This window comes from Corvus moneduloides, chromosome 21, assembly GCF_009650955.1.
Source record: "Corvus moneduloides isolate bCorMon1 chromosome 21, bCorMon1.pri, whole genome shotgun sequence".
NCBI lineage: Eukaryota > Metazoa > Chordata > Aves > Passeriformes > Corvidae > Corvus > Corvus moneduloides.
The window spans coordinates 6,232,856-6,248,191 of NC_045496.1; the positions used below are offsets into that span (position 1 = coordinate 6,232,856).

Here is a 15,336-nt window from a genome sequence, read left to right on the forward strand (position 1 = left end):
CTCTGGAGTAACACAGGGGCAAGCCAAGGTTTAGGAGAACCTTGTCTGTGTCCACAACTGCAGATGGGCATCAGCTTCCTCAAACTAACACCAACCTCTTCCAGAAGCAGAAGATGAGCTTCACACCCCCAAATGGAGCTCAGTTTGTTGTCACAGGTAACTGTACAGATCCTTGTGTGTGCACCTCTCCTACTAAGGGCACAGAAACACCAACATCTTCCCTGTCCCCTTTGTAGCTGAGCAGGATACCCCAACAAACACTAGAGCTGAGGAAAAGCCCAGGAAAACATCAGTGAATCCAGGCAGGAATGTGGTGAAGCAGACGTAAGGACTAGGGGATGTCATGCCAGGAGAGGCCAAATGAAGATGCAATAGCTGAAGATGAAGTTCTTAAAACCATCTAAACTGATTATTGGACAGCATTACACAATCACATCAGAAGTATTAAAACCATTCACAACAGGGTGGTGTGGAATCACTCAGTATCTGCAGCACCCAAACCCAACGTGCACCCTCTCCCTGCAATCCAAGTGCCTCCAACACCTTCCCCAACCAATTTCTGTGCCACCATATAAATCCTGGACAGGAGTTTGTCACCTTGACATCTGCCCTTGGGTGAACAACCTTCATGACTTCTCCATGACAAAATTTTTTGTTAACTTTGTCCAGTAGCCTTAAAGCCTTCTGTGCATCATGCAGTTTGTGGTGGGCTGTGCCTGTGGTGGCTTCTGCAGCATGTCCTCCAGAGGATGGCTTGGCTGGGTATTCCAGCTTCCAACCCTCAGCTGGAAAGGAGGGGCTTGCAGTTATCTCTAGCAGTGTGCACCTCTGAGCTGTAAACCTTATCTTGACAGAAATCTAAGGAAGATCCCACTGATATTTGTACTCGCCATGGGAACATAGAACGAAATTCTCAGTAATGGGAAGAGAAAAATTATTTGTGCTTCTGTCAGAGGACTTCCATATTTAAATGACCTCAGTGAGCACCAGAACACCAGCCTGTGTATTAGGTAACAGTGTCTGGCAGGGGAGGCAGCACTATCTGGAGCCTATGCAGGTCTGAAAGTCTGCCTGACTTAGGCATAAGGAAATACAAAGAAGTATATTAAAATAGTAGATGGAAATGTAGCACTCTGCAGTAAAAAAAAAAACAAAAGGGAGTGATTATGAACAGGAATCTTGGCTCTATTGACTCCTTTTTTTAAAAAATAAAACAGAAAACAGCATCATGTTCGCAGGGACATGCTGGCAAACAGCAGGGACAGAGTCTGAGAGAATTTGTATTTTATACTTTTAACTTAATATGGTTTTTGCATGATTTCAGTATTTTTATTGGTTCTTAAAACATACACATTATAAGCACATGAACCAGCCAGAAGTACAGCACATGCAGGGCGATTGTCCAGCTGTGCCAGCCTGCAGCTGGAAAAGAGCTGAGGTGTTGGGGACCACCCTTGCCTGTGGAGTGATCCCAATCTTGAAAGGGCTCCCTGTTGGGTACAGGGCCTGTGGCAAAGGGTAGCTTTATTTGGGGCAGGACTACAGGCTTATACTGCACATTTATGGTGCTGCATTAAAGCATTAAGCCAATGTTTCCACTTGCTAGTCAAGTCAGTACTCAAATACCAACCTCAGCCCAAAAATAACATAAATCCATCTCTTCTGCTGCTTCCATCTCCTCACACCCTTCTCCCTGTGCTCCTTTTAGCCAGCCACAACGTCACCAAGAGGAAAATCAGCGTTTCACCACGGAGCATCCACCCAGGCTCGGCGGTACCTGCCGGCCCTGCTGCTTCCCACCCAGCCTGGGCTGGCATTTCAGAACTGCCTTTAAACTCAGGCTTCTTGTTCCTTTGCCACAGATGTGTGGGATTGGAGCTGGTGTGTTCCCCAGCTGCATGAGGGGTAAGACACATGCTGCAGGGGAGCACGTGCATCCCACTGAACTGGGCTATCCCTCTGCTGAGCGAGCCTTACAAGCCCTTGCTGCTGCTAACTTTGATCCAAGACAATAATTACAATGAATAAACAATGTCATCAACCTGATAAACTCCACATTTCAAGCAGAAAGGCCTGACTTGCAGAGAAGCCCATTGAGGCACTGGGCAGAGCCATCCTCCACCTGACACTACCCTGTTCCCTCTCATCTCAGAGCCAGAATCAAACTTTTTCTAGAGCACCAAGATCAGACCTCCAAGTGAACCAGACATGCCCAGGATATTCATTGAGGATTCAGGAGTCATAGCCTGCTGATTTCTTCTAGTTGTTTTCTATATTTAATTGGGAAATCTTAGAAGGGAAGACCAGAAGCAAGCAAGTGGCCATCAGAGAAGGCACAAGGTGAATTCCCAGCTCCAGGCCCAAGCCAGCTGTAGCAACCAGGGAAGACTCAACCCCTCTCAGTCCTCTGGGCCTCCTCCCCATCACCCTGTTGGGTCCATCTTACAGATGTGGGAGGGAGGCACTATTTCTTAAAGACTGTGGCAGATCAGATTCACATTCTCACATGTGAATCCTAGTTGAAAGACCAAACCATCTCCTGGACATAGTTTTTCATGAAAACAACACATTTTACCATAATATTTATGACAAATTACATCTCAGGTGACCTCCTGCCCTAAGCAGTGTCCTGGTTCACACACTCATCACTACAGGGAACCCACGGGTCACCAAGGGCTGGTTTCGCAGACTCACTCGGACACCTGGGATGCCGGGAGATCCAAGAGATCCTTCTTTTCCCTTCAGTCCTTCATTGCCTTTTTCTCCTTTCTCTCCTTCTAGGCCTTGCTCTCCTTTGTCTCCCTGTGGAAGAGAGGAAGGTGGGAGGTTTTCATACCCACACAATACGTGGGTCACTGTACGAGGCTCTTGCAAGGGAAAACCTCACCACATAATTAGTATTTCAGGAGTGTGAGAGGAAGAAAGCCTGCAAGAAAAAGGATGAATGAGGATGAGTCATAATACACTTGACATTTAAAAAAGGAGCAAATCCAGGTTTCTTTTCTTTAAAATCTCTTGGCTGAAGGAGAAAGAACTCCCCCACTACACAGAGTAACCTGAACCCCTTTTCTTCTCCTGCAGTAAGGCCTGAACCTCCCACGTGAATGAGGCAGGCAGACAAGATTTGAAAGTCTCCCTTGCCTCATGCAGAAGACCTGAGCTTGGGATGCTGAAAGACTTTTAATAGGATGGGTTTGTCTGGAGCAGCTGCTCAGCTCTTGCTGCCAAACAGAAATCAGCCCAGGGCTCCAATAAACACTCTGTGAAACAGTGTCACTGTGCCCTGTAAAGGATCTATGGCCTGAGCAGTGGGTATCCTGTCAAATCACTGCTCTGACAATTACAGAATCATAGAATCAAAGAATCATTTGGGTTGGAAAAGGTGTTTAAGATGAATTAATCCAAACATCAACCCAGCACTGCCAAGCCCACCACTAAACCATGTCCCCAAGTACCACTTGTAGGGATAGTAACTCCACCACTTCCTGTTCTGACGCCTGGCCACCCTTTCAGTGAAGAAATTTTTCTCAATATCCACTTAGAGCTCCCCTGGTGAAACCAGTCATTGAAATTTATGAAAAAAATCTGGCAGATAATTAAATTTCAGTATTTGGCAAGATCAACCAACTGGAACACAAAGCAGAAATACAATCACAGAAGTGTAAGAAGCAAATTTGGAGCTGCTTTTCTTTTATCAAGATAAATAAAATACTGTAAATATTTTGTAATATTCAGTACTACCACTCAAAATTATATGGAGACAATGAAAAAGGCCAGTTTTATACTGACAGCAGCATGTGCAGCCAAGCAGCCTTGAACTGAACCATTTTCCTCTTGCACCTGTGTTGGGAGAGCTCAGCAAGATCTCATCTGGTTAAAGAGCACAGACACATCTGGTTAAGTGTCCAGAGAAACATTTGGGGTGGAAAGAGCTGGTTTGGTTCAAGAGCTCCTGGGCACAGCTAGCAGTGCAAGAGAATACAGAAGCCTTGACTGTCCTTAAGGAAGAGATTTTTGGTCCAACATTCAGAGATATGAGCAGAAGTAGAAACACATGGCAAATAATTTAACTAGAAAGAAGCATTAAACTGCATTGTTGTGGGATGGGCTGCTCTTTCTTTCCATGGAACAAAATTGTTGGCCTGTTTGGAAAGGCTGGCTGTGCAGAGACATGAATCAGAGCCCTGTTCCAAAGGCAAGGTAGCGAACTCACAGCAGTGAGATACAGAGTGAACCCTGAGCGAGATGCTGGGGCTCTGCCAAGGAAAAGGGATCTGGTTTCTTTACTCTCTAATATTGTCCTGGTCAGTGGTGCAGGGGAGAGTGATGGACAATTCTTGATTTCCCCTGCCAGGCCCAGGAATTCTTGATTAGTTGGAAATTTGATCTGTAAAGACTCAAATGAAACAGACAAATTGTTGGAAACCAGATTTTGAAGAACTTGACCTTTTTGGAGATCTGATCAGATGCCAAAAATGTGGGTAGAGGAGTGAAACAGGAGGGGTTTGTTTGCTTGCAGAAAAACAGTCCTTAGAGAGTGCAGGGCAGAGGCTTATTCCACAGAGGACCCAATAATCCCCTTGGCCTCATCCCGGCTCTGGGAATCACAGGGCCCTGAGTGCACAGAGATGTGTGTGAGAGCTGGAACTCCACGGGAGTGAGATTTACCTTGATCCCATCTGGCCCAAGCTGCCCGCTGTCCCCTTCTAGCCCGGATTCTCCCTGTGGGCAGAAGCAAACACCATAAGGATGTGCCTAAATGTCCTTTTCCCTGAGCTTTCTGCAGCTGGCTCACAGCGGCAGCGATGGGAGCCCAGTCCTGCACTCTAACACGTGTCCCATCTCATACCCTAATGCTGAACAAGCTCTTCCTGGAGCAAGAGCAGGAATTCAGCCTCTTGCTCTATTCTGAGCCACAGTTTCTCCTCCATGGACTCGCTGCTGGCCTGCAGGAAGCCCTCCTTCCCTGTGTGAAAAGGAGCTCAGTCTGAATTCATTTAACCTGGGGCTTCCTTATCCTGCTCCAACAACTGACCTCAGTCCTGGGAAGGGACACAGCCCCTCTGCCAGCCTCAATCCGTGCATTCATCCCCTCCTGCCCCCTCCCACGCACAGTGTATCCAGTGTTTCCCTGCTTAAAGCCGCCTTCTGCTCCAGTGTCCCTGGCCCTGCACGGACACAGCCTGTGGCAAACAGGAGAGGTCTGTTCCCACATCTGTTCCCACACTGCCTCTTTCACACTCGGTGTCACAGTGGCATCTGAGAGGCTCAGAGAGGCTGGTGAGCTCAGGCTGATGGGCTCTGTGGGAAAGGTACTTCCACCACCCGCAGAAGGAACAGGGGTCAGGACGCAGAGAACAGGGTCAGCCTGTCCAGGCTGTGGGAGAGCAGAGACAGAACCTCTGGGGAACTGATGAGGCACAGAAGCCCCACCAGAAGGTGGCCATACTCACTCTTTGGCCAACGAGACCTTGCTCTCCAGGGATTCCTAACTGGCCAGGATCACCCTAAAAAGAAGGAAGCACATACAAGGAGGCAAGCTGTTTACTGACAGTGAGTGAACATGAAGCACTTCCCATTGCACTCTTAATTTTGACTTTTTCTTTCCTTCTCCCACACAAACACCTTCAGCTGAGTTTTCAAAGGGGGTTCAAAGGCCCAGCATAGGGACAGTGCATAGGGACAGCAAAGAAGGACACATCTCACAGGCTCTGTTGCAATGATGCTTGACAGGACAGGGGTCACAGAGGGGTCTGAGCTGCCTGAAGCTGCAGACCCAGAAGGCATTCTCTGGCATGGTCCCTCACAGGCAAGCAGCAGTGTGGGTGCAATGTGGTGTGGTGGCAGACACGACCAGTGTGAGGGACAAAAAACCAACAGCTCTTTTAGCCCCAGTTCCAGAAGAATCGGAATCTTTGATAGCAGTAAAATGAATGAACAGAAGGCAGTGGAGCTGGCAAACAAATGGATCTTGCCAATATAGCACTGGGGGTAGGACGGCCGTAGGGCAGCTCTCTCCCATGTGTGCCCATCCCAGTGATCTGCTTTGCATGGAAGAGACCTCAGGAAATGCAGAGGATTCAAGGGAAAAAGGTTTGAGATATCCATAAGCCTCATCCCACAGCAAACTGCTCTGCAAGTGATGATTGCACAGACCAGTCTTGCTCCAGCACCTACCAGCTTGGAGAAGGAGCAGGATGGGACTCTCATACCACACCTTCCCAGCAAGGACAGCAGGTAAAGGGGTCTGTGCAAATCATCATGTCCTGCTCCACGGAGGGCAGCCGGGAGCACTGGAGCTGAAACACTCATGCATCAGGATGCCAAAGACACAGTAGCTCCAGTGAAGTGTCAGAAGATTTGCCAAGGAAAATATGGCAAAGGATGGGATGGGGGTGGGAGTCAAGAGCAGCACAGAGAAAATTGGATTTAATCCCCACACAGAGTTTGTTCGAAAGCTCTGATCACAGGGGCAAACCTTCAGACCAAGGGGGTTAGGATTAAATAAAACCCCCCCTGAGCTGCTCAGCATTGGGATTTTATTCAAACAAAGAGATGGCTTTTATGTGGACAAGAAAGTGCATTCATGGTCTGGAGCAGGGCACCCTTCCCCCTTAACCATCAGAGGAGTTCACTCCCCAGAGAGCTGAGGCTTGGAAACTGTGGCAGGACCTTGTCTGAGGGTATTTTTAAGTCTGAGACCTTCCTAAGACTCTTCTGGTTTCGAATTAGAAGCTGCCTGGATCTCTGAGTCTCAGGGCTCCCCTCTCCATTGAGATTTTGGATCTGCAAAGAGTTGAGCTTCATTTCCAAGGCCCTTCACAGCTCTTGAGGCACAAAATCCCTGGGATGGGGCTTCTCCCCAGCACTGACAGCCTCCCCCTCAGGATGGGGCTCAGGAATTTGTAAAAATGGCTAAAATTAACCCAGTTTTAGGTTTTTTAAACTTTGTCTTTTGTTGAATTCACTAGCTGCTGGAGGGTAAACCTGCAATGTCACTCAGTCCTGCAAAAACACAAGTTGCCATTTATGTCCCCAGTCTGACAGAGAAATTGCACTCAGGGTTTTTCTTACCTTCATGCCAGGTTCACCTGCCAGACCAGGTTGTCCCATTGAGCCTGGCGGTCCCTGGAAAAAAAACAAAACAAGATAATGAAAAAACCTATTGTAACCAAGCAGAAAGCAAGATCAAAGACATGATTCCTTTAGCAGAGCCCTCCTGGGACAGCCAAGCCCTGGTTCAATGCAATTACCTCCCCGGAGCTGGCTCAGGGTCCACAGCATCAAAGAGGCCTCTCGTGCCTGGATTCTGGGAGGGCTCTGATCAACTCTCACACCTCCCATCTCCCCAGCCTCCTCTGCCAAGCACCTTTCTCTACCTCCTTCCAATCCCTCTGCTTTCTAAGGTTAGTAACCCCACCAGGGAGCAGCACTGGAACCAGCTGGGATAGAAGGGAAGAGGTCCAGAATTAGACTTGGAAGCTCTTTGCAAGGGTCCAGCAGGCTGGGCTGGTACAGTGGGTAACAGAAGTGCTTGGCTGTGTTCTTGCTCTTGCTCCCTGCAGCCCCATTTCTCCATTCCCACTGGTGTGAGCACATCCTCTGCACCACCAGGCTCCTTTTGATGAAGCTCAAGCTGCCCCACAGGCCACAGCTTCGAGCTGAGCCTTTGTCCCCTGTTCCCAAAGAGGCAGGTGCACGATTGTGCTGCCAGCTAAAGTGAGCTGAGGGCAGCAAGGTGACACTGAGCCCTCCAGCACAAATTTTGGCCAGATTAGCCTTGACATCCACCAGCCAGCTGTCTTTGGCTGTACAGGGCCAGCAAACATCCAAAGGCTAACGCCTGGGCTCAGCCCAGAAATCCACAGCCCAGGCTGGACTGGCTGAGAGAAATTTTCTTGCTCTTGTGTGAGCACAGACTCCGGTAGAGGGGTTTGGCATCCCTCAGAGAGCCAGAAATGAGTGCCTGACCTGGAAAAAGATAGGAATTAAGATAGAAAGATGGAAGATGTGAGAATGACCTTGCAAACTGTTCTCACTCAGTCCAGCTCCATGTGCAGCCCCTGATAGTGGGGTCACAGTCATTTACTATCTTTAGTACTGAGATCTGTTGGGAGCTTTAATGTTTGTACATTTGCTCCTACCTCTGGGAAGCATGGGGAATGAGAGCCTGCAAAACAAGCCCAAAGATCGGACAGTCAAGCTTCTCTTTGAAGGATTTAAGTGGTTTATTTACTTACGATATTTGCATTCCGGACAACAATCTCCCTTCTCTTTACAGTTGGGAATAAAGGGAAAAAGAGCACATAATCAAGGGAGCAACCCAGGGAATAAAGCCAGTTGCTGGCTTGCTGAAATGGATTCAAGCAGAGGAGGGAGCAGGGTGTGTGTTGGGTTTGTGAACAAACGGTCAAGTCACGCAATGAGAAAATTCAAGCTCCAATGAAAGCAAAAATCCTGCTTTGGTTTCTCCAGAGGTGCCAGTGCAGAGAAAGGCTCCTGGAGGAGTTGCAGATTTGAATGAAGGTCTGTACTTTCTTGGTTGGCAGCATCCAGAGTGGCTCAGTAGCAGCTTTCCAGCTCCCCAGTGTGGTTTACCATGCTGAGAGCTTGCTCCATCTGGTCCAGCAGCCATGAGAATGGAAACTTTCATGACTCATACACTTTGCATAGATTGCATTCAAAGCCACCTTCATGTCTGTGTTACAGCTCAGGACCTACGGAACGGAGCTGTGCAAGGGGAACTGGCACACGTGATAGAAAGAGCCAAGACTGTATTATTTTAAGGGGAGTGAAATAAAGCCAAAAGTACACAGGAGTTGGGGGAAACCATGGAGGCATCCCCTGCACTCCATTGGGGCACTGTTTGGCAGCTGCTGCTCGGTTTTGATGTGTTTGTGCCACTGCTTCATGGCAACCACAGCCCGGCAGCACCGTCAGCAGCAAAGGCGTCTCTGAGCTTCCTGCACTGGCTGCAGCAGGCTCTGCTGGGGCTGCCATGGCCATCTGGGTGGGCTGGCAAACCTGTGTCGTGTCAGCAACAGCACCAGGGAGAGGGAAGGGCTAGTACTCAGTCTGAATTGTTTTTGTATTGGGTCACTGACTCTGCACCTCGGTGCAAAAAGTTGGTCCCTGGCGTGGTCACCTTTGAAATGTATCTTCTGTTGAGAAGACGGGTCTGCACTTTCACCAGCTGGGTGTCTGTGGCCTGTGATAAAAAAGGTGCTCAAATTTCTGATTTTCACTGTTTGTTTTGGAAGCTGACTTTCAGACTTAAGGGAAATCCTTCCTGCTCGTTCCACACTTCCAGGTGTGGAAGGATGCTCCCCTGCACATTTACTCCTCCCTCAGTCCTGCCACTCCTGATGGAAGGGGAAAACAAACAGGAACAAAGATCAGACCTACCTTATGCCCCATTTCTCCCAAAGGCCCAGGTGGCCCCTGTGGTCCTTGGGGGCCCTGCAAAATAGAGACACAAGGCTCTTTTCATACAACTGCTTTCATTTCTGAAGGACCATCACTTCCACAGTCTGTAAGATAAAACACCTGTTCCTTCCCACAGCTCAGAGGAGTTCTCACTGTGCAAGATCTGGCCAGTGGGATGGAGAGGCCAGCAGTGGGTGTGCTGAGGCACCTTAACAGGCAAAGAGCTCAGAAGACCCTTCATCCTCCTGGCTCCCATCTAAAACAACTGCAGTGAGTAATCTGAAAGTGTCTGGTTTACCCTCTCCCTTCACAGTCCAGCACTGCTGGCCCTCCTTGAGGTCTGTGTCTTTCCCCAGTGATTCCCCCAAAGCTGTGGGCTCAGTTCTGACACCATCAGCCTCCCTCCTTCTCCCCCTTCCACTCTACCTACACTCCAACTCCTTCTGTCCCAGACCCAACCTTGTCCTTTTCTACCTTCCCTTCCAAAATCCACACCAGGCTGTATCCTACACTCCCCCTGGTAGATCTGTGTCTCCCTTTTGCTTTCCAGGGGTCTGACCTTGTCTTTCCTTATGGCTCCTAGGACTCTAGCCAAGTCTTTCACATCTCTGACCATGCTGGAACTGTCAAGGATAGAGAAGCTGGGAACAGGATAAGCAGTGGGGAAGAGACAGACAGAGAAAGAAATGACGTGTCTGTGTGCAAGGAAAGACAGATGGAGAGAGAGTGATAAGACACTTGCCGGGTCGCCTGGAGGCCCTTTTGCTCCTGGAGGTCCAGAAGATCCTTGGATACCCTAGAAAAATTAGAAATACCAGAGTCAGCTCCAACCCAGCAGCAATCCTTCACATCTCTTGGCAGAAATGTGCACCTCAAAAATGCTCCAGTGACAGGAGGGGACAGGTGGCCCTGCAAGTGTAAGATAGGGTCCAGATTCTTCCTCCTGGACCAGGACTCAAAACTTAAGGACATGAGGTTATGAAAGGAAGTAGAAGGGATGGACACTTACTGGGAAGCCACGTGCTCCACTCTCCCCAGTCTCCCCCATCTTGCCCTGTGAACACACAGTTACAGCAATTATCAGCTGGGGATGTGCTGACACACCTGTGGGGCTTTGGCCTGGAGGGCACTGAGGACATGTGGGTGTCCCCAGGGTTGGCAGCTCTGGCTCTCACAGAGGACATACCTGCAGCCCATCTGGGCCCACCCTGCCTGGCTCCCCTGGTCGGCCCTGCAAAATAAAAAGACAAAGACACATCAGCAGGAGCACAAGCTGTTGGTGATGCTCTTCTGCCCTAGCCCATCTGCTCTTGCATTTTTGTGCATCAAATTTCTCTTCCAGTTCCCTGCAGCTTTTGAGAGGCCAAACACCTGGGATTATGCCCCCAGGAACACCCCAACCAGCTGTGAGTCTGGGCAAGGACCCTGATGCCAATGCTGGATAGATTTTACTCTGGTTGCAAGACAGACTCATCCCTGCTGGTGGATCCTCATGGAGCAATTGAACATCCCCTGTTCCTGGAGGAGGATGTGACTTTGATCCTGCCCAGAGCATTTCACAACACAGCTGAGAACAGCCTTGGCACTCACCTTGACACCTCGCAACCCTGGCTCGCCTACTGGTCCATCAGGCCCTCTGGCACCCTAGAAGGAGGCAAAAGAGAGGCAAAAATAAGAACACAGAGGATATGGCTCACTGGAAAATCCAGCTGTCACTTTAGCCTTGGCCACCAGGACAGTCCATGAGATCAATCCTGGCTAAGCCAACTTATACCTGCTTGGGTTGAGCACAGCAGCTCAGAGCCCAGGACTAAAAAGATTCTTTCTGTGTTTTGTTGCTTCATTTCTCACCGTTACCAGCACACAGCACTTTTTATTCCTGCTAAACCAACTACCAACCACAAATCTAAGCCAGAGGAGAAAAGCAGGCCAGGAACAACCTTATTTTCAGACAATGGATACATGACAACAGTTTTGCAATGCACAGACAAACTTGCAGTTCCAGCCTTATTAACAGCAAACATCTTTCCTCCTAGAAACCTTGCTTTTCCAACACCTTTGCCCTTAACCCTCAGCACACCACACTGTCTCATGGCCACAATCAGGGCAATAAAGCTCCAAAATATAGAGGTGCACAAGCCCCCACTGTACAGTACCTTCACATTGTCTTGGGCCCTAAATTCCTCTCAAAGAGAAGGGCATATTTGCTGGCAGCTGAACTCCAAGCCCTCAGCTACAGCTATGTGATATTTAAAGATCTGGCTGCTGTTAAGGACCAGGCATGTGCTCCTGCATGTGGAGGTGGGGAGGGTCTGGTGCCATGCCCGGCATCTGCTCCCAGCTGTGTGAGTGTGTGGTGGGCACAGGGACTTGGGGAGGTGTGTGGGACACACACCCTGCTGCAAATGAGCAGGTGTGAGTAGCTAAAATTGAGCAGTTCCTGGTACAGCTTGGGCATCACTGAGGAAGGACGTTCTTGTTCTTTCAGAGGGTTCCAAGTGAGGAGAGCCCTGGGAAGAGGGTAAGGATATGATCATAGAATCACAGAAAAAATGGTTTGGGTTGAAAGGGGCCTTACAGACCAGCTATCTTTTAAGCTCATTTCAGGAAAGCTGAACACACAACCCTCTGCACCATTTGACCCCCAGAGACCAGTGCATCACATTGACAGGGAATAAAGACCCACAGTGAAAGAAAATAAAAGAGTTAAAAAAGAGCATATCAAGAGACTATTAACAGACATCATGTTCATAATCAGTTCATGAGCTCAGTTGGGACTCTTAGGCTCCACTGCAAAATAAATAATAAATAAAAACAAAGAGCAGTGCTAGAATGTAGTGGTAAGAGGAATTCTGAGAGCTGGCCAATGCAGAAAGGGAAAACAGGAGCCAATGTGCTTAATCGGGATGCAAACTTAGTGCCAAAAGTAATAACAGGGTTAGGGAGCCAGTGTGTTAGAAAAGCAACTCCAGGATGACAGGCAAAGAGAGAGACTCACAAAGACAGGCAGTGTACAGCAGAAATGTATAGGAACCCCAGCCAAATTATTACAGCAGACAAACATTGTCAATATAAAATAATGCAAAAACTCCTACTGCGCTTGGCAAAGCCCTGTGCTGCTGAGAGGAGCAGAGATTGAATAACCAAGAGCCTGTATTGCACTGTCAGTATGGCACAGCTCTGAAGAATGCTCAGCCTGGCCTCCAGGACAGACAGACAGAGGACTGTGCCCCAGATGGGATCCCCACAAACAAAGGGGTGTTTCACTGCTGGGGCTGTGCTGCACAAATGTCCCAGCACCTCTCACCAGCCCAACACACCAAGTGATGTGGCTCATGCTGGCCCCTAGATCAGAGAGCAGTAAAGACCAAAAGTTTTATTAATCCATGTCCCTATAAACGTCAAAGCACAATGACAAAGACCAGAAAGTCACTTAAAAGCAGTACTACTGACAGCTTGAGTCAGGCAGCCCTGTTAGTTGGGGTGGCGGAAGAGCAGGGCCTGGAGGCATCCTGGAGGCTGCCTGGGGTGACTGGGACACCCAGCAAACACCCAGACTTGCACTGGGAAGGGAGGTGTCAGCATGGTGCTGGCACTCTGGGAAAGCACCCTTGACAACCACACGCTCATCCTCCCTGGAAAACAAACTGTTCCCCTTCTCTTTGAGCAGTCACTTGGATATTTCGTGCAATTACATCTTTACTGTATGAGATGATGTGGTGACCTGCTAGTGAAGCAGGGGAAGGATGTGCGGAGGGCAAGGATTCCATAGCTCAGGCCTGGAAGAGGGAACAGGGATCAGAAGCAAGTGGGACATGGAAATGACAGTGATGATCCGGGTTAGAGTTGGGAAGGAAACTGGAATGAATCTGGCCCCTCCAGATCCATCTTCTGAAGCCTGTCCTTGCCAGTGCTGGGGCTGCACTGAGCCAGGTGGAGGCTGCCAGGTGCCCTCAGTGAGGGCTGTGGCTGGCTGGGGAAGTGTTTACAGTATGCTCATCCCTTCCAGCAGAGCCCTGTCACCAGCATGGCAGGATCTGCCAGGGCAATCTCACTTCACAGCAGTCACCTGCCTAATCTCATCACAACACATCTCATCGGCATCTGACCCAAAGAAGGAGAAAGTGACCCTCTATTCTCAAATGCATCTGGCAAGCTTCATCTTCTCCAGCCTCCTGGGCTGAAACTTGGGATAAAGGCTTCCCCTAATTCACCCTGACAGGAAAAGCTACATTTAGTCAATTAGTTAAATCTTTAAAACTCTCTTTTACTGACAACACTGGTTAGAGACGAGTGAGTGAGGTCCTGGCAGCTCTCCAGGGAGCATCCCAATGCCAAGACCCTCAAGGCACAGCACGGTGCCTTCCCCCTGCAGACCTGGCAGCATGGCCTTGCAGGCAGGGCTGAGCACAGCCCCTGGGCTCCCCTTGCACCCTCAGTTCCCCTCAGTCAGTGGAGGCCAAGACAGCATTTCTCTGAGCTGAGCAACACCAAGCAGTGCTATCAGAAACCCCAGGCTAAACAAGGGGTTACGATAGTGGCCAGATGTGAACAGCTCACACATACAGGGGAACTCAGTTCCAGGCTTTGCCAGTCCAGGTGAGGCAATAGGGATATATCCTGCATCTAAAGTAGACAACGTTCCTGCAGAACTATGTACTCAACAAGCTGTTTCTGTAGAGCAGCGCTGCATTTCCTCCTGTTAAACACCTACTCAGAGCTCAGACAGAGACAGTGACCAGCCTCTGAACAGCAGCATGAAGCAGCAGTCAAGTAGCTCCTTTCCAGAAATCCAAAGCTCCTTCCTTACCCAGTTATGCAAATATTGATATTTTGCTATCACAGTCTGGCCAAACAAAAAAGCAAGCAGATGTTTTTAGTGAAGCCAAAGGGAGACATCCCTGGCCATGGATCTGGAATGAACTTTTTCTCAAACACTTCTAAGGCTTTCTCAGTCAACTAGAAAGATCCCTGGAAGCAAAACAATACCCACCACTTCTCCATGAACAACAACTCAGCTGGGCTTGGAAAGGCAAGTATTTTCAGGTTTGCTTAGATAACACCACTTAACAAATCCCTGCAGTTGGTGATGCTGGAAAGCATCGGGTCCATGTGGCAGAGGCAGTAATTCCTTCCCTCTGGCATGGAGCAGCAAAGGGCCTGGAGTGCAGGTGTGCTCCCCCTTATCTTTGATTTGCAGTCTTCACCTGGGCAGCAGCTGATGCAGGAGCTGGATGAATGAATGGCACGGTGGAAAAGAGAAATGTGCTTTGGGATCTGAAAAGCTCCCCTGTATATTGACAGGCACCTTGGCCAGGAGCATAGGGCGAGGTAAGGCACTTACAGCAGGATTTCAGGTGCAGCTTTATGATGTGAGTTACAAAATCATGGCTCTGGTTGATATTCAGCCTTTCATAGAGGTTCCCAGTCTTTTTGATGACATTATCCTTAGGAGAGCATGCTGGAGACCACACATTTTCCTGCTGTGAGGAGCTGATTAGCAGAAACGTGCTTTAGGATTTAAGTGACATAGAGTGAGGGGCTTGCTGGACCAGCTGCCTCCAAATTTAAACCTTGATTTGGTTAAATAATGAGGTTTAAGCATGTACACAGCTGTCACTAGCTGAATGTTAAGCACATGTTCAAGTGCTACACTGAGTACAGATGAAGGGAAATAAGCCTGGGCTCCCATGTCCAAATTTCTTCTCCTTAGGGAAGAGGAGAAGGGAAACAACATTTGAGGAAGATTGTTCACTATCAGTTTGGTGGAATAAACAAAGACTTGTGAAGGAACAATAGTTCTGTCAGAACTAAAAAGAAGGTTACAATTTAAAAAAATATTTTCTTTTTAAAATATACATGTCTTGACGATATAAAAGCTATCACAACATAAATGCAGACCCCAAAAAG

General features: G+C 48.7%; 1 protein-coding gene across 7 annotated transcripts in view; it reads right to left on the reverse strand.

Annotated features, from left to right (window-relative positions):
* The window catches only part of LOC116454283 (collagen alpha-1(XXVII) chain B-like), a 146,805-nt gene that overhangs the window by 32,094 nt on the left and 99,375 nt on the right, over positions 1–15,336 (reverse strand). For 6 of the 7 annotated variants that reach the window (XM_032130713.1, XM_032130714.1, XM_032130712.1 and 3 more), the window contains 9 exons: positions 11,017–11,070; positions 10,613–10,657; positions 10,436–10,480; positions 10,169–10,222; positions 9,406–9,459; positions 7,075–7,128; positions 5,454–5,507; positions 4,669–4,722; positions 2,695–2,802 (listed from right to left, as the gene is read on the reverse strand). In XM_032130713.1, the coding sequence (XP_031986604.1) occupies positions 2,695–2,802; positions 4,669–4,722; positions 5,454–5,507; positions 7,075–7,128; positions 9,406–9,459; positions 10,169–10,222; positions 10,436–10,480; positions 10,613–10,657; positions 11,017–11,070 (522 nt within the window). The remainder of the gene's footprint in view (positions 1–2,694; positions 2,803–4,668; positions 4,723–5,453; positions 5,508–7,074; positions 7,129–9,405; positions 9,460–10,168; positions 10,223–10,435; positions 10,481–10,612; positions 10,658–11,016; positions 11,071–15,336) is intronic. The other variant, XM_032130717.1, reaches the window with a different exon arrangement.